Source organism: Anomaloglossus baeobatrachus, chromosome 6, assembly GCF_048569485.1.
Source record: "Anomaloglossus baeobatrachus isolate aAnoBae1 chromosome 6, aAnoBae1.hap1, whole genome shotgun sequence".
Lineage (NCBI taxonomy): Eukaryota > Metazoa > Chordata > Amphibia > Anura > Aromobatidae > Anomaloglossus > Anomaloglossus baeobatrachus.
Genome location: NC_134358.1, coordinates 23551415 through 23573260, shown reverse-complemented (window position 1 = coordinate 23573260; position 21846 = coordinate 23551415). Strand labels below are relative to the sequence as shown.

At 48.6% G+C, this 21846-nt stretch overlaps 1 protein-coding gene across 3 annotated transcripts in view; it reads left to right on the top strand.

Annotated features, from left to right (window-relative positions):
- SLC45A4 (solute carrier family 45 member 4) overlaps nucleotides 1-19514 on the top strand; it is a 131073-nt gene extending 111559 nt beyond the window's left edge. For all 3 annotated transcript variants that reach the window (XM_075352823.1, XM_075352820.1, XM_075352822.1), the window contains exons 5-8: nucleotides 922-1985; nucleotides 3186-3285; nucleotides 7981-8192; nucleotides 8312-19514. In XM_075352823.1, coding sequence (XP_075208938.1) covers nucleotides 922-1985; nucleotides 3186-3285; nucleotides 7981-8192; nucleotides 8312-8680 — 1745 coding nt within the window. In that variant the 3' untranslated portion in view covers nucleotides 8681-19514. The remainder of the gene's footprint in view (nucleotides 1-921; nucleotides 1986-3185; nucleotides 3286-7980; nucleotides 8193-8311) is intronic.
- Nucleotides 19515-21846: the final 2332 nt, after the last annotated feature.

Below are 21846 nucleotides of genomic sequence, written 5' to 3'. Positions count from 1 at the left end.
GAGAGTCCGGCTGATCATAGTGATCAGTGAACGACAGTCCGGCTGAGCATGGTGATCGGTGAGCGACAGTCCGGCTGATCAGTGATCGGTGAACGACAGTCCGGCTGATCACAGTGATTGGTGAGCGACAGTCCGACTGTGCATGGTGATCAGTGAGCGACAGTCCGGCTGGTTACAGTGATCGGTGAGCGACAGCCCGGCTGGTCATGGTGATCGCTGAGCGACAGTCTGACTGATCACAGCGATCGGTGAACGACAGTCCGGCTGATCACAGTGATTGGTGAGCGACAGTCCGACTGTGCATGGAGATCGGTGAGCGACAGTCTGGCTGGTCACGCTTATCGGTGAGCGACAGTCCGGCTGGCCACGGTGAGCCTTTTGAACTGCAGCCAATCACCTTTTTCTAGCTTCCTTATGATTGATCAGTGACTATAATGGGTAAACATATGGCACCGACAGGAGGTGAAGTGGCGTTGGGTTTACCAGGCGCCATCTTGTCTGTGGGCATCACAGCAGTAAGTCCTTACAGATATGCCAGCAATGGGATAATCCCTTTAGAGGGTAATTCCCAACATTGAAAATGATCACCTTTCTGTGGGACCCCACCGATCCAAATACAGAGACTGGAAAATGCCCGAAAAGAAGGAAGCGGTCTCCGCGCAGGCGCACTGCCGCGTCATTTACTCCATATGTTACTGCCAGAGATGGATGGGCTATAATTTCAAATCTTGGAAATTGACCAGTAAAGGTAATAAGGGACTGATCACCGATGGTTCAACAAATGGGACCACCAGGGATCCCGAGAACAAGGTTCTAGAGCCCGGTTCTAAAGGAAGCGGAGGGGCGCATGCGCGGCCTCTGGTCTATTCATTGTCTATGCAGTCTTATGTTTTTTGCTAATTTCCATCTTTCTCTCCGCAGGTCTTGGTGGAGCGATCGGTTACATGCTCGGTGGTCTCGACTGGACTCAGACTTTCCTCGGTTCTATATTCAAGTCTCAGCAGCAGGTCCTTTTCTTTTTCGCAGCCATCATTTTTACCGTTTCTGTCGCCCTTCACCTCTTCAGTATTGAAGAAGACCAATATAGCCCTCAGCAAGACCGCCTGGACGATGAGGCCGATACCCTGTCAAGCATGAAGCTGAACAGCACCCTGGCGCCCATGTCCCGGCTGAACGTCATCAACGAGGATGAGCCCTACTCATCGTTTCCGGACGAGGTCCAGTCCGAGAACGATCTGAATCTCGACTTTCTGGAAGTGGATATCGTAAGGAGCAAAAGCGATTCAGTCTTGCACATGCCCGACGCCACGCTGGATTACGAGTCCGAGTTCCTACACTATATCGAACCCTCGATTTTCCAGGACTGTTCCTATCCTAACACGCCGCGCAGCACCAGCCAGGAGCTCCTCAAATCCAAATTCAACCGCCTGTCCGCCTTCCTCAGGGAGAACGAAAGGGAAGAGGAGATGTTGCTCGATAATCACATCAATGAAGCTAAAATTCCCAACGGCGGGAACGTCCTACAGAATGAGAACATGAACGGACACGCCAGGATAGGCATGAAGCAGTCCTGCACCGCCAGCTCCATGCGCCGCCGCAGGCACATGTTCTATCGCCAGCCCTCTTACACCTTCTCCTATTACGGCAAAGTAGGTTCCCACCGATACCGTTTCAGGAGAGCCAACGCCATCCTGCTGATCAAGTCGTCCCGCAGCATGAATGATATCTACGACATGCAGAAGAGACAGCGCCAAAGGCAACGGCACCGGAACCAGAGCGGCACCACCAACTCCAGCGGAGACACCGAAAGCGAGGAAGGGGAGACGGAGACCACCGTCAGGCTGCTCTGGCTTTCCATGTTGAAGATGCCCAAAGAGCTGTTACGTCTCTGTTTGTGCCACTTACTGACCTGGTTTTCCATTATTGCCGAAGCGGTGTTCTACACGGACTTCATGGGTCAGGTCATCTTCGAAGGTGATCCTAAGGTACGTCATCCTATGGCTGGATATTTCACTAATCAGTAATGTTTTTTTCAAGAGATGGGAGGGTGTTGCGACTTTTGGGTAAGTAGAAAATCATGAGGTCTATTGGGAAGATAGAGGCTGCTATGACTTCTGGGGATGTTGGGAGACTACTAGAGAAAGTAATATGGCTACTGTGACAATTGGGCTGACAGGAGCTACTGTTATTACTGCAGAAGAAGAGGAGCTGCGGTGACAAGTGATGATGTGGGGGCTGCTCGGACTACAGGAGAAGGTAGTGGGGGTGTAGGACGCTGTTGTGAATAGTGGATAAGGTGTGGTCTCCTGTGACTTCTGGGGATTTAGGGAGCTGATGTGACCTGGGAGGCAGTGGCTGCTGTGATTACTGGGGAGGTAGGGGTGGCTTTAATTTTTGGAAATGCACCAAGTTGGCTCTGATGGCTGGAGGTATGTAGTGGTACTGCTATAGCTAGTCGGGAGGAGGTAGGGGCTGCTATAACTAATGAGGACGTAAGGCAGCTGCTGCGACTCTCGGGGTGTAAGAGAGTTGCTGTGATTACTGAGCTTTTGAGTCACCTGCTCTACTATTGGGGTAGTTCTCAGCCCTGCCGGGACTCCTGGGGCAGTCTGAGGCCTGTCCGGGACTCCTGGGGCAGTCTGAGGCCTGTCCGGGACTCCTGGGGCAGTCTGAGGCCTGTCCGGGACTCCTGGGGCAGTCTGAGGCCTGTCCGGGACTCCTGGGGCAGTCTGAGGCCTGTCCGGGACTCCTGGGGCAGTCTGAGGCCTGTCTGGGACTCCTGGGGCAGTCTGAGGCCTGTCCGGGACTCCTGGGGCAGTCTGAGGCCTGTCCGGGACTCCTGGGGCAGTCTGAGGCCTGTCCGGGACTCCTGGGGCAGTCTGAGGCCTGTCCGGGACTCCTGGGGTTGTTGGAGACCTGATGAGACTGTAGTTTGAGACCTTCCGGAACTCCTGGGGTGTAGTCCTCAGACCTGCTGGGACTCCTTGGGTAGCGCTCAGACCTGCCGGAACTCCTGAGGGTAGCGCTCAGACCTGCCGAGACTCCTGGGGTGTAGTGCTCAGACCTGCCGGAACTCCTGAGGGTAGTGGTGAGACCTGCCGTGACTCCTGGGGTGTAGTCCTCAGACCTGCCGGGACTCTGCTGTTGGAAAAGTCCTATAACCTCTTCCTCTTTTCGTATTTTAGGGGCTCTCTAATTCAACAGAACTACATCAGTACAACGCGGGGGTGCAGATGGGATGCTGGGGCCTGGTCATCTACGCTGCCACTGCCGCCATCTGCTCAGGTATGGCTACTGGTAGAATGTATTTGTACATGTGTCGTGTATGCCTGTGACCGGCCCCTGGCTCCGGGGTCCTCCTGCTCTACGTGTATCGTGTATCTCTGTGACCGGCCCCTGGCTCCGGGGTCCTCCTGCTCTACGTGTGTCGTGTATCTCTGTGACCGGCCCCTGGCTCCGGGGTCCTCCTGCTCTACGTGTGTCATGTATGCCTGTGACCGGCCCCTGGCTCCGGGGTCCTCATGCTCTACGTGTGTCGTGTATCTCTGTGACCGGCCCCTGGCTCCGGGGTCCTCCTGCTCTACGTGTGTCGTGTATGCCTGTGACCTGCCCCTGGCTCCGGGGTCCTCCTGCTCTACGTGTGTCGTGTATCTCTGTGACCGGCCCCTGGCTCCGGGGTCGTCCTGCTCTACGTGTGTCGTGTATGTCTGTGACCAGCCCCTGGTTGCGGGGTCCTCCTGCTCTACATGTGTCATGTATCTCTGTGACCGGCCCCTGTCTCCGGGGTCCTCATGCTCTGTGTGTGTCGTGTATCTCTGTGACCAGCCCCTGGCTCCGGGGTCCTCCTGCTCTACGTGTGTCGTGTATCTCTGTGACCGGCCCCTGGCTCCGGGGTCCTCCTGCTCTACGTGTGTCGTGTATCTCTGTGACCGGCCCCTGGCTCCGGGGTCCTCCTGCTCTACGTGTGTCATGTATGCCTGTGACCGGCCCCTGGCTCCGGGGTCCTCCTGCTCTACGTGTGTCATGTATGCCTGTGACCGGCCCCTGGCTCCGGGGTCCTCATGCTCTACGTGTGTCGTGTATCTCTGTGACCGGCCCCTGGCTCCGGGGTCCTCCTGCTCTACGTGTGTCGTGTATGCCTGTGACCTGCCCCTGGCTCCGGGGTCCTCCTGCTCTACGTGTGTCGTGTATCTCTGTGACCGGCCCCTGGCTCCGGGGTCCTCCTGCTCTACGTGTGTCGTGTATCTCTGTGACCGGCCCCTGGCTCCGGGGTCCTCCTGCTCTACGTGTGTTGTGTATCTCTGTGACTGGCCCCTGGCTCCGTGGTCCTCCTGCTCTACGTGTGTCGTGTATGCCTGTGACCGGCCCCTGGCTCCGGGGTCCTCCTGCCGTATGTGTGTCGTATATCTCTGTGACCGGCCTCTGGCTCCGGGGTCCTCCTGCTCTACGTGTGTCGTATATCTCTGTGACCGGCCCCTGGCTCCGGGGTCGTCCTGCTCTACGTGTGTCGTGTATGTCTGTGACCAGCCCCTGGTTGCGGGGTCCTCCTGCTCTACATGTGTCATGTATCTCTGTGACCGGCCCCTGTCTCCGGGGTCCTCATGCTCTGTGTGTGTCATGTATCTCTGTGACCGGCCCCTGGCTCCGGGGTCCTCCTGCTCTACATGTGTCGTGTATGCCTGTGACCGGCCCCTGGCTCCGGGGTCTTCCTGCTCTACGTGTGTCGTGTATATCTGTGACCGGCCCCTGGCTCCGGGGTCTTCCTGCTCTACGTGTGTCGTGTATCTCTGTGACCGGCCCCTGGCTCCGGGGTCTTCCTGCTCTACGTGTGTCGTGTATTTCTGTGACCGGCCCCTGGCTCCGGGGTCCTCCTGCTCTACGTGTGTCGTGTATCTCTGTGACCGGCCCCTGGCTCCGGGGTCTTCCTGCTCTACGTGTGTCGTGTATCTCTGTGACCGGCCCCTGGCTCCGGGGTCTTCCTGCTCTACGTGTGTCGTGTATCTCTGTGACCGGCCCCTGGCTCCGGGGTCTTCCTGCTCTACGTGTGTCGTGTATCTCTGTGACCGGCCCCTGGCTCCGGGGTCCTCCTGCTCTACGTGTGTCATGTATCTCTGTGACCGGCCCCTGGCTCCGGGGTCCTCCTGCTCTACGTGTGTCGTGTATCTCTGTGACCGGCCCCTGGCTCCGGGGTCCTCCTGCTCTACGTGTGTCATGTATGCCTGTGACCGGCCCCTGGCTCCGGGGTCCTCATGCTCTACGTGTGTCGTGTATGTCTGTGACCGGCCCCTGGCTCCGGGGTCCTCCTTCTCTACGTGTGTCGTGTATGTCTGTGACCGGCCCCTGGCTCCGGGGTCCTCCTTCTCTACGTGTGTCGTGTATATCTGTGACCGGCCCCTGGCTCCGGGGTCTTCCTGCTCTACGTGTGTCGTGTATCTGTGACCGGCCCCTGGCTCCGGGGTCCTCGTGCTCTACGTGTGTCGTGTATCTCTGTGACCGGCCCCTGGCTCCGGGGTCTTCCTGCTCTACGTGTGTCGTGTATCTCTGTGACCGGCCCCTGGCTCCGGGGTCTTCCTGCTCTACGTGTGTCGTGTATCTCTGTGACCGGCCCCTGGCTCCGGGGTCTTCCTGCTCTACGTGTGTCGTGTATGCCTGTGATCGGCCCCTGGCTCCGGGGTCCTCCTGCTCTACGTGTGTCATGTATATCTGTGACCGGCCCCTGGCTCCGGGGTCCTCCTGCTCTACGTGTGTCGTGTATGTCTGTGACCGGCCCCTGGCTCCGGGGTCTTCCTGCTCTACGTGTGTCGTGTATGTCTGTGACCGGCCCCTGGCTCCGGGGTCCTCGTGCTCTGCGTGTGTCGTGTATGCCTGTGACTGGCCCCTGGCTCCGGGGTCCGCCTGGTTCTGACCGAGGGAGAAGTAATTAAATCCTGTATCATGCTGGCGAGGGATAAGCTGCAGCAGCTGTTGCCGGCTTCGTCCTCCTCATTTGCAGATGAATAGGGTTTATGAGGAGACGCAGCTCCCGTGAGCTGGTGAAGGCACGTGGACGTCCATGTGTTACCGGAGCCGGGCTGGAAGTATGACCCTAGCGTGTCACTGATTTATAACATTTGCCCCTCCATTAACCAGTGACAGGGTTAATGGAAACCTCCCTGGTGGTCTAGAGCAGTGAAAGGTAAAATCCCTGTTAGTTATATTCTTTGTGGTCAAGGACGGTAGATTGGTTAACGGAAAATTACACATTGACTTTTGATATAGAGAAATGAAGGGTTTTTTATTACGTCCATGGTGGTCTAGAGCAGTGACAGGTTAGAGGTAACATTCCTGGTGGTCTACACCGTGTGCAGAATTATTAGGCAAGTTGTATTTTAGAGGATTTTTTTTATTATTGATCAACAACTATGTTCTCAATCACCCCAAAAGACTCAAATATCCAAGCTTAATATTTTTGGCAGTTGGAGGGGTTTTTAGATTTGGCTTCTTAGGAGGATATCTGTTTGTGCAGGTAACTATTACTGTGCAGAATTATTAGGCAACTTAATAAAAAAACAAATCTATTCCCATCTCACTTGTTTATTGTCACCAGGTAAACCAATATAACTGCACAAAATGTAGAAATAAACATTTCTGACATGCAAAAACAAAACCCCAAAAAATGAGTGCCCAATATCGCCCCCTTTCTTTCTGATGACACTCAGCAGCCGACCATCCATAGATTCTGTCATTGCTTGATCTGTTTACGATCCACATTGCGTGCAGCAGCCACCACAGCCTCCAGACACTGCTCCCAGAGGTGGACCGTTTTCCCTCCCTGTAGATCTCACATTTTATCAGGGACCACAGGTTCTCTATGGGGTTCAGATCAGGTGAACAAGGGGGCCATGTCACTATTTTTTCATCTTTTAGACCTTTACTGGCCAGCCACGCTGTGGAGTAGTTGGATGCATGTGATGGAGCATTGTCTTGCATGAATATCATGTTTTTCTTGAACGATACCGATGTCTTCCTGTACCACTGCTTGAAGAAGTTGTCTTCCAGAAACTGGCAGTAGGTCTGGGAGTTGAGCTTCTCTCCATCCTCAACCCAAAAAGGTCCCACAAGTTGATCTTTGATGATCCCAGCCCATACCAGTGCCCACCTCCACCTTGCTGGCGTCTGAGTCGGAGTGGAGCTCTCTGCCCTTTACTGATCCAGCCTCTGGCCCATCAAGAGTCACTCTCATTTCATTAGTCCATAAAACCTGTGAAGAATCAGTCTTCAGATATTTCTTGGCCCAGTCTTGACGTTTTATCTTCTGTTTCTTGGTCAGAGGTGGTGGTTTTCGGCCTTCCTTACCTTGGCCTGTCCCTGAGTATGGCACACCTTGTGCTTTTTGATAGTCCAGTAACGTTGCAGCTCTGAAATATGGCCAAACTGGTGGCAAATGGCATCTTGGCAGCTTCACGCTTGATTTTCCTCAATTCATGGGCAGCTATTTTGCGCCTTTTTTGCCCAGCACGCTTCTTGCGGCCCTGTTGGCTATTTGCCATGAAACGCTTGATTGTTCGGTGATCGCGCTTCAAAGGTTTGGCAATTTCCAGACTGCTGCGTCCCTCTGCAAGACTCTCACAATATGGACTTTTTAGAGCCCGTCAAATCTCTCTTCTGACCCATTTTGCCAAAGGAAAGGAAGTTGCCTAATAATGAAGCCCCCCTTATATAGCGTGTTGTGTCATTACACTGCACCCCTCCTCATTACAGAGATGTACATCACCTGATTTACTTCATTGATAGTTGGCTCTCAGCCTATACAGCTTGGAGTAGGACGACATGTATAAAAAGCATCATGTGATCACAATACTCATCTGCCTAATAATTCTGCACACAGTGTAGAGCAGTTGCAGTTAATGATAAAATCCCTGGTGGTCTAGAGCTGTGCAGAACAGGTGGCTCGATATCAGACCCGGAAGTGTTTGCTCAGTTTTCTGTTTTTTCTTGCAGCCCTGCTTCAGAAATATCTGGACAATTACGACCTGAGCATCAAAATCATCTACATCCTGGGCACGCTGGGCTTCTCCATCGGCACCGCCGTGATGTTCATCTTCCCCAACGTCTACGTGTCCATGATAATGATCAGCACCATGGGGATCGTCTCCATGAGCATCTCCTACTGTCCCTATGCGCTGCTTGGACAATACCACGAGATGAAAGAGGTGAGAGGAAACATGGCAAACGGCGCCACCCCTGGCCTCAGGTTGTGCTTGGTGCTGCAGCTCAGCCTCATTCAGCTTGCGGTGCCTGACCTAATTCTTTCATCCTTTTTCCCATACAGTATATACACCACAGTCCTGGGAATTCCAAGAGAGGCTTCGGCATAGACTGCGCCATCTTATCGTGCCAGGTTTATATCTCGCAGATCTTGGTGGCCTCGGCCCTGGGCGCGGTGGTGGACTTTGTGAGCACGGTTCGGGTCATACCTCTGGTGGCGTCCATCGGATCCTTCTTGGGGTTTCTCACAGCTGCTTTCCTAGTCATATACCCCGAAGTCCCAGACGAGAATAAGGAGGAGGCAAAACGCCAGGCGGCTCCAGACGCCGCCATCACCAACGGTGCGAATCCCGAGAAGCCCCTGGTGCTGAAACTGTCCCCCAAAGGGCAGGCGCCAGTCACTCCGGAAGTAGAAAGCGAATCCGCGGTTTAAAAAAAAAAAAAAAATCCCGACACATTCCAGACCACGCAGATGGCGGGTGGACGTTCAGACTGCGCTCAACCCACGACCCGAAAAAAGTGAGGTCCGAGGGCACGTCCAAAGCCAATCACAAAACATCCAAAACTGGGCGGAAATCCCATTTAGTTTTCGATGGAAAATGTTTAGATTTTCCGGATTTCCTTGTTCTTACTGCATGTTCTGCCAAACACTTTGCGGTTATTACGGCACTTCATAGACGGACGATTGCGCCTTTTATTATAGATATCCGCTCGATAAAATCGCGATATATGAACACGCCCATCAAAGTGCATCTGTCGACCGCACGCCAGGGGGTCCGCTCACTATCGGCAAACATTTTGGTCCTCAAGCATATTTTTACACAGTATTGACCTTAGATATAAAACAATATATATATTTACTATCTAGGTTGCACCTTTTTTCGCATTGTATTTATGAATCAGGAGGCTCTGGATGAACAAGTTGCATCCAGATTCAGGAGGCATTATGGAGAAGGCACTTAGATCCACTGGATCCCTGCTCCGTGCCGGCGGCAGATGCACTTTCATCATCTCAAAGAGTTTCTCGGCCATTGCAGCCTGTACTCCGCGTCCGAACACCGGACAAGTGGAAAAAAAAAATAGATGTAATTTTTAATTTTTTTTTGTTTTTTTTTTTCCCTAAATTTTATATATTTTGCGCAATAGTGTAAATTCCGTCCGCTTGCAGGACGCCCTGAGGACAGGTTTGCGATTCGAGTTTTGGTTCCTTTTCACTTGTCGTCAATATTTAAAGCAATACTACCCGTAAATCCCCCCTCTCCCGGTCCAATCATCCATCAGGTTGGGAAATTATGGGGAATATTCTATTATATCGCTATATATTGCACCAGCCAAAGCGGTAACATTTAATTTTTGAAACTTTCCTTTTTAGGTTGGTTGTGTCCATTTTTTTTTTTTGCATCTTAAAGATTAGTTAAGGAATTCGGGAACGCTCCCATCGGCACAGGCGCGTTTCAGCATCTGGGCTGTATAGGCCGGGTTCAGACACTGCTGGTCCTTGTGTCATTTTTGGGATCTGAGCAAAATCCTAGCAGATCCGAAAAGTATTAGCCTCATACATTTTTTTTTTGTAAATGGCACGTCAACCGGAAATACTCCCGTGTGAACGCTGCCCCCTGATTGGATGATGAGTCTGGGGTTCGGTGGCTCCGTGCCAGCACCTGTGTACACCCCTGTCTCCTACGAAGACGTTTTGGTGGATTGATCCGCTATGGTGTCAATTCCCACTTATCAGGAAACCAATGACTCTACCTTGCGAACGGAGCTGGAGAGAAATGCTACCCAATGCCAGTGTGCTGCGCGTAAGCCAGGAGTGATGCTTTTGTATAGCACTGAATCATTAGCGTTGGAGTTTTTCGGCACGTGCATGGGACACCTTTATCTCCAAGCACCGAATTTTCTTCTTTTTTCTTTTTTGTTTTCCTCCTCTTCTTTGCACTTTGTGATAATCGATCATCAGTCTGAACCCTCAATAGTTGTACTGAAATGCATGGTTTATAATATGTATATAGTAGATTACTGGCATGTGAAAAACCTTTTTTTTTTTTTTTTTCTTTTGCCTTAACGACAATTTTTTTTTATGTTTTATAAAGAACGTAAACATTGTGCCGCTGCCGGTCTATCGCCGCCGGGGCGGGAATTTACCGAAACTTGAAGGAAAAGTAGATCGGATACAAAAAAATAATAAAATATATATATATATAATTATATATTAGATTTTCATAGCTACACAGTACAATACCGTTAATCCAGGTCCGGGATCTGTAAACGTTCCGGATTATTGGATGAGAATAGATCCATAATTTTAAAATATATTGTCACTTTTTCTAGTGTTATTGCTTCTCAGTCTTCCATTTCGGGTTTTTGCGAGATTCCGAATCAGGTGGCTCTGGGAAAAAAATAAATAAAAAATGTTCTGAATGCTGACATATGCTGGATTAAAGGAATTTTACTGTACTTAAAGAAGACCTGTCACTCATCATATAAACGGCTCTGTTATCCTGAATCCGGCGCTGTTTTTCTTTTTTTCCTGCTCCTCTCTGTTCCTGAGATATGGCTTCCTCTTCTCTTTTAGTTATTTTAGCCAAATAGGTGTCGTCTTCAAGAAGACCGCCCCAGAGGAGCATTGATGGTCGCGGCCTATTGGCTGAAGAGAAAGGGGTCATATCTCTGGGACAGAGAGGCACAGGACAAAAAGAAAAACAGCGCCGGATTCAGGAAAACAGCGGCATTTACACCAAGTAAAAAAAAAGTACATACATTTAACAAGTGACAGGTCCTTTTTAAGGTGAATGTTCACCTTTTTGCAATTTGAAACTAATGTAAAAACAAGTTGAGTGACTTTACAGATATTTTAGTTCTACTCTAATAACATCCAATGCTGCATCCAACAATACCTAAGCTTCAATCAGGCTGAGCGTCTTGTAATTGCAGCTCTGGTTGTGACTGGAGTAGAACCTTGAGATGTAGAATGTATCCAAGCTGGTAATTGGTGTGGAAAGGAGAACCTAGGCCTTAAAGAAACTTACCGAGCCCGTTCCCTGGCAATGCAATAAGAATCTATATGCACAGTGTAATGTATTACCGTCCTATGCTGACACTAATCATGTGATGCCTGAACTAAACCAATCCTAGGGCGGGATTTTTTGCAATACTACAATTTTTCAAAAACTTTTATTTCACATTACTTGAAGTTCCATAAGCCATCAGGAGTTTGATCAAACCCGTTATTGAGGGTCAGGGGCCAGTTCATCGTCTAGGGGGAGTCCTATGAGTCTTAGCTGCTAAATTATATTACACACAGCCATAAAGCAAGCTGCTGCAAAGCTGTGATCAGTGAGGTTCACAGACTGAATGCAGCTGATAGGAATCGCCCTAAATCCCCCATGTGACTTAGGATTATAGACTGCGGTGCAGTCCTCTTCTTGCAGGGACACCATAAGCCCCTGTTCACATGTTCTGGCTTTTACTAGGATTTTGGTGCAGGTTCTGCTCCCAAATCTTCAATCAATCAGCATCCAATGCACGTGTGTAAGATTTTCGGACCCAGTTACCGTGCTGCGGACAGGTTTTGCTCAAAATTATGACTGCATAGTGGAGATCAATAGTATGCTGCTTATTTCCATGGATGTCATTGAAAAAAGCAGATTTTGCTGTACAAGAGACTGACTTTCCAGACTGCACCAGAAATTGACGCTGTTATATGTGCTATTACACAAGAGACTACTCTACTGCTGCCCAAGAGACTGCCTCTCCATGCTGTGCTGCTGCATAATAGATTGCCTCTCTGTGCTGCGCTACTACACACGTTGTGGCTTCTCTTTTCTGCGCTACTGCACAAGAGACTACCTCTATGGGTTGCACTGCAGCCCAAAATATTGCCTCTCTGTGCTGTGCTGCTGCTCAAGAGATTGCCTCTATGGGTTGTTCTGCAATACAAGTGATTGCCTCGCTGCGCTGCTGAGCAAGAGATTGCTGTGTTGCACTGCTGCACAAGAGTTTTTCTCTGTGCTGCGCTGCTGTGCAAGAGATTGCCTCTCTGCTGTGCTCCACTGCTGCCCAAGAGATTGCCTCTTTGTGTTCCGCTGCTGTGGAAGAGATTGCCTCTTTGTACTGTGCAAGAGACTTCCTCTCTGTGCTGCGCTGCTACGCAAGAGATTGCCTCTATGTGCTGCACGGGAGATTCTCTCTGCTGATTGTGCTGCTGCTCAAAATATTTTTTTTCCTTGCTGATCTCCTGCACAATAGATTGCATCTTTGTGCTGTGCTGCTGTGCAAGAGATTGCCTCTCTGCTGTGCTCCTCTGCTGCACAAGAGATTGCCTCTATGGGTTGTGCTGCAGCACAAGAGATTGACTCTCTGCTGTGCTCCTCTGCTGCACAAGAGATTGCCTCTATGGGTTGTGCTGCAGCACAAGAGATTGCCTCTCTGTGTTCCGCTGCTGTGGAAGAGATTGCCTCTTTGTGCTGTGCAAGAGATTTCCTCTCTGTGTTGCGCTGCTGCGCAAGAGATTGCCTCTACGTGCTGCACGGGAGATTGTCTCTACCTATTGTGCTGCTGCTCAAAATGTTTTTTTCTCCTTGCTGATCTCTTGCACAATAGATTGCGTCTCTGTGCTGCTTTACAAGACCTTTTTTCTCCATGCTGTGCTGCTGCACAAGAGACTGCCTCTCTCTCATGCTGTGCTGCTGCACAAGAGACTGCCTCTCTCTGCTGCACAGACATGTTTTAGGTCCCGCCCATTATGGAACATGAAATTGATCATGCAGCTGCAGCTTTCTGGTGGACAATCATGGTTTCCAGCTGCTCATAATACTTTATGGTGGAGGTGAGATTGCGCTGAGGACCGGAGCAGTATGGTGCACGGTGAGGATGAAGCTTCAGATGCTTACCCCCGTCCTGACAGCCGCCGAGTCTAAGGCCGTGTGCGGTATTACTGTAATGGATGCAATCTCACATTCACGTCTTACTTATTAGTCTTTGCCGAGCGTGAAACTGGTGGGAGGAATCTGGCTATTGGGAAGAGAATGAATTTTTTCTAAATGTTGGTAGAAAATAGAGATGTGCTGCCAATGTACCGCACCATGGCGTCGGTCAGCGGAGAACCTAAATGCCGAAATCTCCAATCAGATATAAATTGTCCCCCCGCCTCCTATATATTGCAGTGGCTTTCTGCGACCTGGTGGAGCATGGCTTCGGCTTGTGGCTACCATGCGTTTTCCTACATTGGCCGGCTCCGCTCCGGCTTATTTACTGGCCCCGTTGGCTATTGCACACTGTCATGTGACTCCTAAATCCCCCCACCGCCCCTTCCAGCCCCAATCTACAGCTTTATCCACTTTTTTGACAATCTGAGTTGTCCTTTAAGCTTTCGCTAGTGCCTACAGTTTGGTGATGAAGTGTTAACGGTTGATGCAAGGTGACGTTGTGGTGTTTGTTGGTTTTTTTATGCCGTATGCGGCGTTTGATTTTATTAGCCGGGTGTAATCCGAGGGAGCCCCTTTATACATCCCTACAAGTGCTTCCATACTAACTGGACCCTTTCTTACGTCCACGATAATAACATCAATTAATACTGTAACTACCAGGCGTGTGATAATATTACCAAGAGGGACAGATGATCCCCTGGTGCCGATTTGTAGACTCACTGCCTGGATCTTTTCACTCATAGTACAAGAGTTATGGAAGTCTGCTGTCCGTAGATGTAGGGGAATCACTTCCCGTTGGCTGTATTGGCGCTGATTAATTTGGCACCATTCATGACGACTCCTAACCTCTTGCTTCTTGTGCAGGTCTCACGAGAGACCCTACATGGAGGTCTGTCCACCGGTGGTGCTGAAACCTTAGCTCCCACTTGTGATACCAGTGCTGATCAGTAGGTTTGATCCTTCAACCTCTTGGCGCCAAGTACTGAATATCAACCATCCATATGAGACAAGTGTCTCCTCATAGAGGGCTGTCCTCCTTTCACCAGCAGTACCAGTGCTAAGGTGCATCTCAAGGGCTTTGGCACCAGATATGCACCACTCTTCTAAAGTATCGTGGTGCCCTTAGAGCCTGTAGATCTTCGTCAGTTTTCACTCTTCCTCCAATCTCCTGCAAGGGTCCAGTGCCGTGCCGCTTCGGACAGATTATAGTGCTTGGCGTCAGACGTGGCTCCATATATTGACAGTACAGGGTCTTGTTGGTTGGTCTGTTGTTGGCCACACTACTGGTGTTGGCTTGCCAAAAGGGACATTTGGAATTGCAGTGATAGTTGGCGCCTCGGTGACCTGGATTGGTTGATCTGTTGCTGGCCACACTACTGGTGTTGGCTTGCAAAAGGGTTATCTGGAATGGTAGTAATAGTTGGCATCTCAGTGACCTGGATTAGTTGACCTGCTGTTGACCACACTACTGTTTTTGGCTTGCCAAAAGGAAAATTCGGAATTGCAGTGATAGTTGGCGTCTCGGTGACCCTGATTGGTTGATCTGTTGTTGGCCACACTCCTGGCTTTTGGCTGCCAAAGGGGTTATCGGTAATGGTAGTAATAGTGGTCGTCTCGGTGACCTGGATTGGTTGATCTGCTGTTGACCACATTACTGGTTTTGGCTTGCCAAAAGGAATATCGGGAATGGTAGTAATAGTTGGCGTCTCAATGACCTGGATTGGTTGATCTGCTGTTGACCACATTACTGGTTTTGGCTTGTCAAAAGGGTTATCTGGAACGGTAGTAATAGTTTGCGTCTTGGTGACCTGGATTGGTTGACCTGCTGTTGATCACACTACTGGTTTTGGTTTGCCAAAGAGGTTATTGGGAACGATAGTGATAGTTGGTGTGTTGGTGACCTGGATTAGTTGACCTGCTGTTGATCATACTACTGGTTTTGGCTTGCCAAAAGGGATATTGGGAACCATAGTGATAGTTGGCGTCTCGGTGACCTGGATTGCAGTATTTTTTTTTGGGGGGGGTTTAATTTTCTTTTTGCATTTGCCATATTATAAGAGCAATATAATATCCCTTACCGTGTGGTGCTCAGGGAAGAAATGGATGATTTTTGTAAGATACGTACACGATGCAGTGACCACTGCACGGCGCCGTATCCCAAAGAACGGTCTGTAGTGTGCCTTCATACATGGCAGTATACAGATGGGAACGTTTGCTCCACCTTGATACATGGGAATTTGGTGCATTATGGGCCCCTGCAGTGGTGACAGTCTGGTTTTTGCTTTTAAATGATAGAACCCACGAGAAAATAAAGATCTTGCGGATATTTTTTTATCAGAAAATTATGTAGAATCGTCCAGTGACATATCGATCAGATAGTGGACAGACATTGGGCAGATTATTCAGTGGAAGTATAACTGGTACCAAGGGAATGTGTTGTCAGAAAAATGACTTATCAGATTTTTGTTAAATATGTATTTTTTTTTTAAAAAAATTGGCAATTTTTTTAAAATTTTTCCCATTTCACAGTCTTAATTAAAAATTCAAATGAGAAACTTGTAATTTCCACATTGGCCACTAGGGCTTTTTCAGACTCTTAACTTACTGTTCTCTCGGGTAATACACACAAACATTAGTCGCATTGAAGCATCTAATGAGCGTGTGCAAAGGTTATTTGGAAGGGAAGCTGGAACATCACTTATTGTGATTGGTGGATCCTGTGTTATCAGCTGGGTACAGAGGTTTTATAAGTCATGGTAGTCCTGCCTCTGATGATAAGGAAACTGATGAAAACTCTTCCTGAAAGAACATGGTCTGAAAATTGCTCAATAAGTCTTATTTTTAATAAGGATCATGAAAAAAGTATATATATATTTTTTTTAAAAAAACTCATAAAAGTCCAAAAACGTGAATTAAGCAACATTTTCTGCCAACTCATTCCCTGTAAGATCATGCGGCTTGTTACACCGATACAGAGATCATGGCTTCTTGTAAGGACCCGGAGGTGTGAATGGAAGGTGGTGCGTAGTCTGGAGGCTATGTCTCCTGCTCGGCACCAGTCTTCAGAGATGTCTGTGTACCGTGTCTATAGTGTGGTCTTGTCCTATATATGTTATATATTATGTAAATATAAAATTTGTAATCTAGGTTTTGGGGCCTGGAGCCCGAGCCCGTGTAAGGCTGGAAGCCCCATATCTGATCATCTTGGGACTCTGACATATTTTTCTCAAGTTTTATTTGTATCTTCTGCGGAGGAGATGAGGACGTGTCCAGCGATCATTGGCTGCTTCACTTGGCGCCAGATTAGACTTTGCGCCTCCCCAATTTATGTATATATTGGAGGCGCAACATTAATGAGCTCAATGGACAGTATTCTTTTAAAATTGCAGTAATGTAAAATGTATCAACCCTTCTTTCTCCCCAAATTTCCTGCTCTGGAGGTCCAGAGATGCCGCCAGCCATCGATCCCTGATGTGCTGAGTTTCACCTAGTCTGGGGCAGGGTATTTTTGTAAAAATAAATGTTTTCTTTTCCCTGTTGTATACTATCATAGCCACAAAGGGGAGTAGACTAAGTGGAGGATACTGAGCATGTCAGGCAAGTTAGATGAGGCCTGCCCCCGAGGATTGTATATTTATGATTTTATTCCCTGTCTTGTGAACACCTTGTTGAAATCCTGAGGCTAAAATGAAGCCCTTTAAGAAGTGACTTCAGGGTAGTCATATGGTAACATTATAGGGGTGCAGACCTGACAATCGCATATGGGCCCCTACCTGAAAAACCTCTGGGTCAGGGTCCTGATATGACTGCTGCTTCTGCACCGCCCCCGAGGAACACCCTCCACTGGGTCCATACAGCTCAATCTGCAGTGCATTGCCACTTTTAAGTTCCAAAATGATTGTTCTAGCACATGGTTGCCCCTTGAAAATAGACCCCTAACTGTGGGCATCATTTTTTGCTTTGTCCATAACGTTACACATAGACCTTATTAGGTGTAGTGTTGGCTTTAAAAAATTACTTTACTGCACACAACAGAGACATCAACCCTCTGCTCCTCGTTGAGCTCTCTCCATAGAAGTCTATACATATATATTTATACCTTCCCGAAATGTGTAGCTTTTATTTCACGTTCAGTATGTGCCTCCTTTATGGTCATTTATATATTCGCAAGCTGCCTATATCTAGAAGTATATACATAAAAAAAAAAAATTCTAATTGAAATGCCCATAACACCCTACTCCCGCCCCCGAGGTTCCAGTGAACTGTGCAAGATCACCATAGGATTCCACAGTGATCTAAGCTCGGTTCACTTTAATGGTCGTGGTGTCCGAATGATCGTACGGGCTTCTGAATGAGACTTAAAGTTTCAATGGGCACCTGCTTTACTTTCCCCTTGCACTAATTTTAATACATTTCCCCTATAAAATGTATCAATGTGTCTGCTTTTTGGATACAGACGCCATCTGGAGGCAAACAACACGAGGCCCCCCCTGGAGGCAAACAACACGAGGCCCCCCCTGGAGGCAAACAACACGAGGCCCCCCCTGGAGGCAAACAACACGAGGCCCCCCCTGGAGGCAAACAACACGAGGCCCCCCTGGAGGCAAACAACACGAGGCCCCCCCTGGAGGCAAACAACACGAGGCCCCCCCTGGAGGCAAACAACACGAGGCCCCCCCTGGAGGCAAACAACACGAGGCCCCCCCTGGAGGCAAACAACACGAGGCCCCCCCTGGAGGCAAACAACACGAGGCCCCCCTGGAGGCAAACAACACGAGGCCCCCCCTGGAGGCAAACAACACGAGGCTCCCCCTGGAGGCAAACAACACGAGGCCCCCCCTGGAGGCAAACAACACGAGGCCCCCCCTGGAGGCAAACAACACGAGGCCCCCCCTGGAGGCAAACAACACGAGGCCCCCCCTGGAGGCAAACAACACGAGGCCCCCCCTGGAGGCAAACAACACGAGGCCCCCCCTGGAGGCAAACGACACGAGGCCCCCCCTGGAGGCAAACGACACGAGGCCCCCCCTGGAGGCAAACGACACGAGGCCCCCCCTGGAGGCAAACAACACGAGGCCCCCCCCTGAAGGCAAACCACACGAGGCCCCCCCTGGAGGCAAACCACATGAGGCCCCCTGGAGGCTTTACCAATACCAAGCTAGTTACAGTTGCCCAAACTGCCTCCAGATGGACCGCAAGTCTCCGAAAGGTCTACATTTTAACTCCTATTTTCGAGATTTTATTTTTTAAAAGTTTCACTCCAACTCACCCCTACCTCTCACCCCTACCTCTCACCCCAACCTCTCACCCCTACTCACCCCAACCTCTCACCCCTACTCACCCCTACCTCTCACCCCTACTCACCCCTACCTCTCACCCCTACTCACCCCTACCTCTCACCCCTACTCACCCCTACTTCTCACCCCTACTTCTCACCCCTACCTCTCACCCCTACTCACCCCTACCTCTCACCCCTACTCACCCCTACTTCTCACCCCTACCTCTCACCCCTACCTCTCACCCCTACCTCTCACCCCTACCTCTCACCCCTACCTCTCACCCCTACCTCTCACCCCTACTTTCCCTTGTATAGAGAAATTCAGTTTTATGAAGAGTTGACTATTTTGATATGCGGCATTTAATGCAGATAAATGTGTAGGAACTCGATCTACATACACATAGAAATATATGTGAAACGATTTACACATTGGTTACAAAGCTCGACGCCGATGTAACGAAACACTGAAACGACACGCAACTTTTTTTTTTTTTTTTTTTAATGCCTGGAAAGCTGCACTTTAGGCATCTCATAATGAAGAAAAAAAAAGATTCTGGTTCTATAGTGAACTGCCCATATAAACAACTACTTTTTTATCAACTTATTAAGTTGAGCACTATCGTAGCTCTTGCTGAGTTTAGCGAATCTTTATAAGCGTGTGTTAAACACATGAAGTTGTTTGTTTTTAAGAGGGTGAAAAGGGATTACGCGCGAGTGACGTCACGAGCGACCGATCGCCGAGTGATTTGGTTTTGTCGTTTTATTATTGTTTTTGATTTGTTATTACACTGTGGAGCTTGTATTATTATTATATATTTTTTTTTCCTGTTTTGATCATTTGCATGATTTTTTTTTTTTTTTTGCTGTAATATGATTGAAGCCATTTTTTTCGTGTTTTATTTTTTTCTGTTCGATTTGTATGATCTGGTTTAATTTAAAAATAATATTGATAATGATGAAAAAAAAAAAATTGGGGGATTTTTCCCGTTCTGTATTACAGTGTATTTCGATACGTTGTTCAACAATTCGATCTTAATAAACATTTCAGTAACTGATTGCAATCGCTGTGCGCTCTCGTTATTTACACCTTCAGCAATGCTTCTTTCCTTCCCTCGCATTCAGTGTTCTTTCCATAAATAGCTGCGAGGTAACGCTATATCCTGAAGTATCTCGTGGACATCTTGACCAGAATACTGACCTTGAAAGGTTCACGGTCATCCAGGCCGAACAATGCGCCTAAAGGTTCTTGCGTTGAACTGAAAATTATTCTCCGCCCCCCCAACATTTATTAGCAAAAATTGCAAACTTTCTGTTGTTTGCACGTTTCATTGGTGTATTGCAATGTAAAAAGCTGAACACCACTAATAAAACAATTGGTTTCAACAAATTTACTATAAAATGCCACTTTTACTGGCTACTGTAGTCTCCAAATTATATCTTCATGACTCTTTAGTACTTAGTAGAGCCCCTCTGGCTATTATGACTTGCTTTTCCACTGGCTGTTATGACTTGCTTTATCTCAAGCTGTTATGACTTGCTTTTCCTCTGGTTGTTATGACTTGTATCCCCTCTGGTTGTTATGACTTGTATCCCCTCTGGTTGTTATGACTTGATTCCTCTCTGGCTGTTATGACTTGCTTTTCCTCTGGCTGTTATGACTTGCTTTTCCTCTGGCTGTTATGACTTGTTTTCCCTCTGGCTGTTATGACTTGCTTTCCCTCTGGCTGTTATGAATTGCTTTCCCTGTGGCTGTTATGACTTGATTCCCCTCTGGCTGTTATGACTTGATTCCCCTCTGGCTGTTATGACTTGCTTTTCCTCTGGCTGTTATGACTTGCTTTCCCTCTGGCTGTTATGACTTGATTCCCCTCTGGCTGTTATGACTTGCTTTTCCTCTGGCTGTTATGACTTGCTTTCCCTGTGGCTGTTATGACTTGCTTTCCCTGTGGCTGTTATGACTTGCTTTCCCTCTGGCTGTTATGACTTGCTTTTCCTCTGGCTGTTATGACTTCCATTTCCTCTGGCTGTTATGACTTGTTTTCCCTCTGGCTGTTATGACTTGCTTTTCCTCTGGCTGTTATGACTTGCTTTCCCTCTGGCTGTTATGACTTGCTTTCCCTCTGGCTGTTATGACTTGATTCCCCTCTGGCTGTTATGACTTGCTTTTCCTATGGATGTTATGACTTGATTCCTCTCTGGCTGTTATAACTTGCTTTCCCTCTGGCTGTTATGACTTGCTTTTCCTATGGATGTTATGACTTGATTCCCCTCTGGCTGTTAGGACTTGATTCCTCTCTGGCTGTTATGACTTGCTTTTCCTCTGGCTGTTATGACTTCCTTTTCCTCTGGCTGTTATGACTTGATTCCCCTCTGGCTGTTATGACTTGATTACTCTCTGGCTGTTATGACTTGATTACTCTCTGGCTGTTATGACTTGCTTTCCCTCTGGCTGTTATGACTTGCTTTCCCTCTGGCTGTTATGACTTGATTCCCCTCTGGCTGTTATGACTTGATTCCTCTCTGGCTGTTATGACTTGCTTTTCCTCTGGCTGTTATGACTTCCTTTTCCTCTGGCTGTTATGACTTGCTTTTCCTCTGGCTGTTATGACTTGCTTTTCCTCTGGCTGTTATGACTTCCATTTCCTCTGGCTGTTATGACTTGTTTTCCCTCTGGCTGTTATGACTTGTTTTCCCTCTGGCTGTTATGACTTGCTTTCCCTCTGGCTGTTATGACTTGCTTTCCCTCTGGCTGTTATGACTTGCTTTCCCTCTGGCTGTTATGACTTGATTCCCCTCTGGCTGTTATGACTTGCTTTTCCTATGGATGTTATGACTTGATTCCTCTCTGGCTGTTATAACTTGCTTTCCCTCTGGCTGTTATGACTTGCTTTTCCTATGGATGTTATGACTTGATTCCCCTCTGGCTGTTATGACTTGCTTTTCCTCTGGCTGTTATGACTTCCTTTTCCTCTGGCTGTTATGACTTGCTTTTCCTCTGGCTGTTATGACTTGTTTTCCCTCTGGCTATTATGACTTGTTTTCCCTCTGGCTGTTATGACTTGATTCCCCTCTGGCTGTTATGACTTGCTTTTCCTCTGGCTGTTATGACTTGTTTTCCCTCTGGCTGTTATGACTTGCTTTCCCTCTGGCTGTTATGACTTGCTTTCCCTCTGGCTGTTATTACTTGCTTTTCCTATGGATGTTATGACTTGATTCCCCTCTGGCTGTTATGACTTGATTCCCCTCTGGCTGTTATGACTTGTTTTCCCTCTGGCTGTTATGACTTGCTTTTCCTCTGGCTGTTATGACTTGTTTTCCCTCTGGCTGTTAGGACTTGTTTTCCCTCTGGCTGTTAGGACTTGTTTTCCCTCTGGCTGTTATGATTTGCTTTTC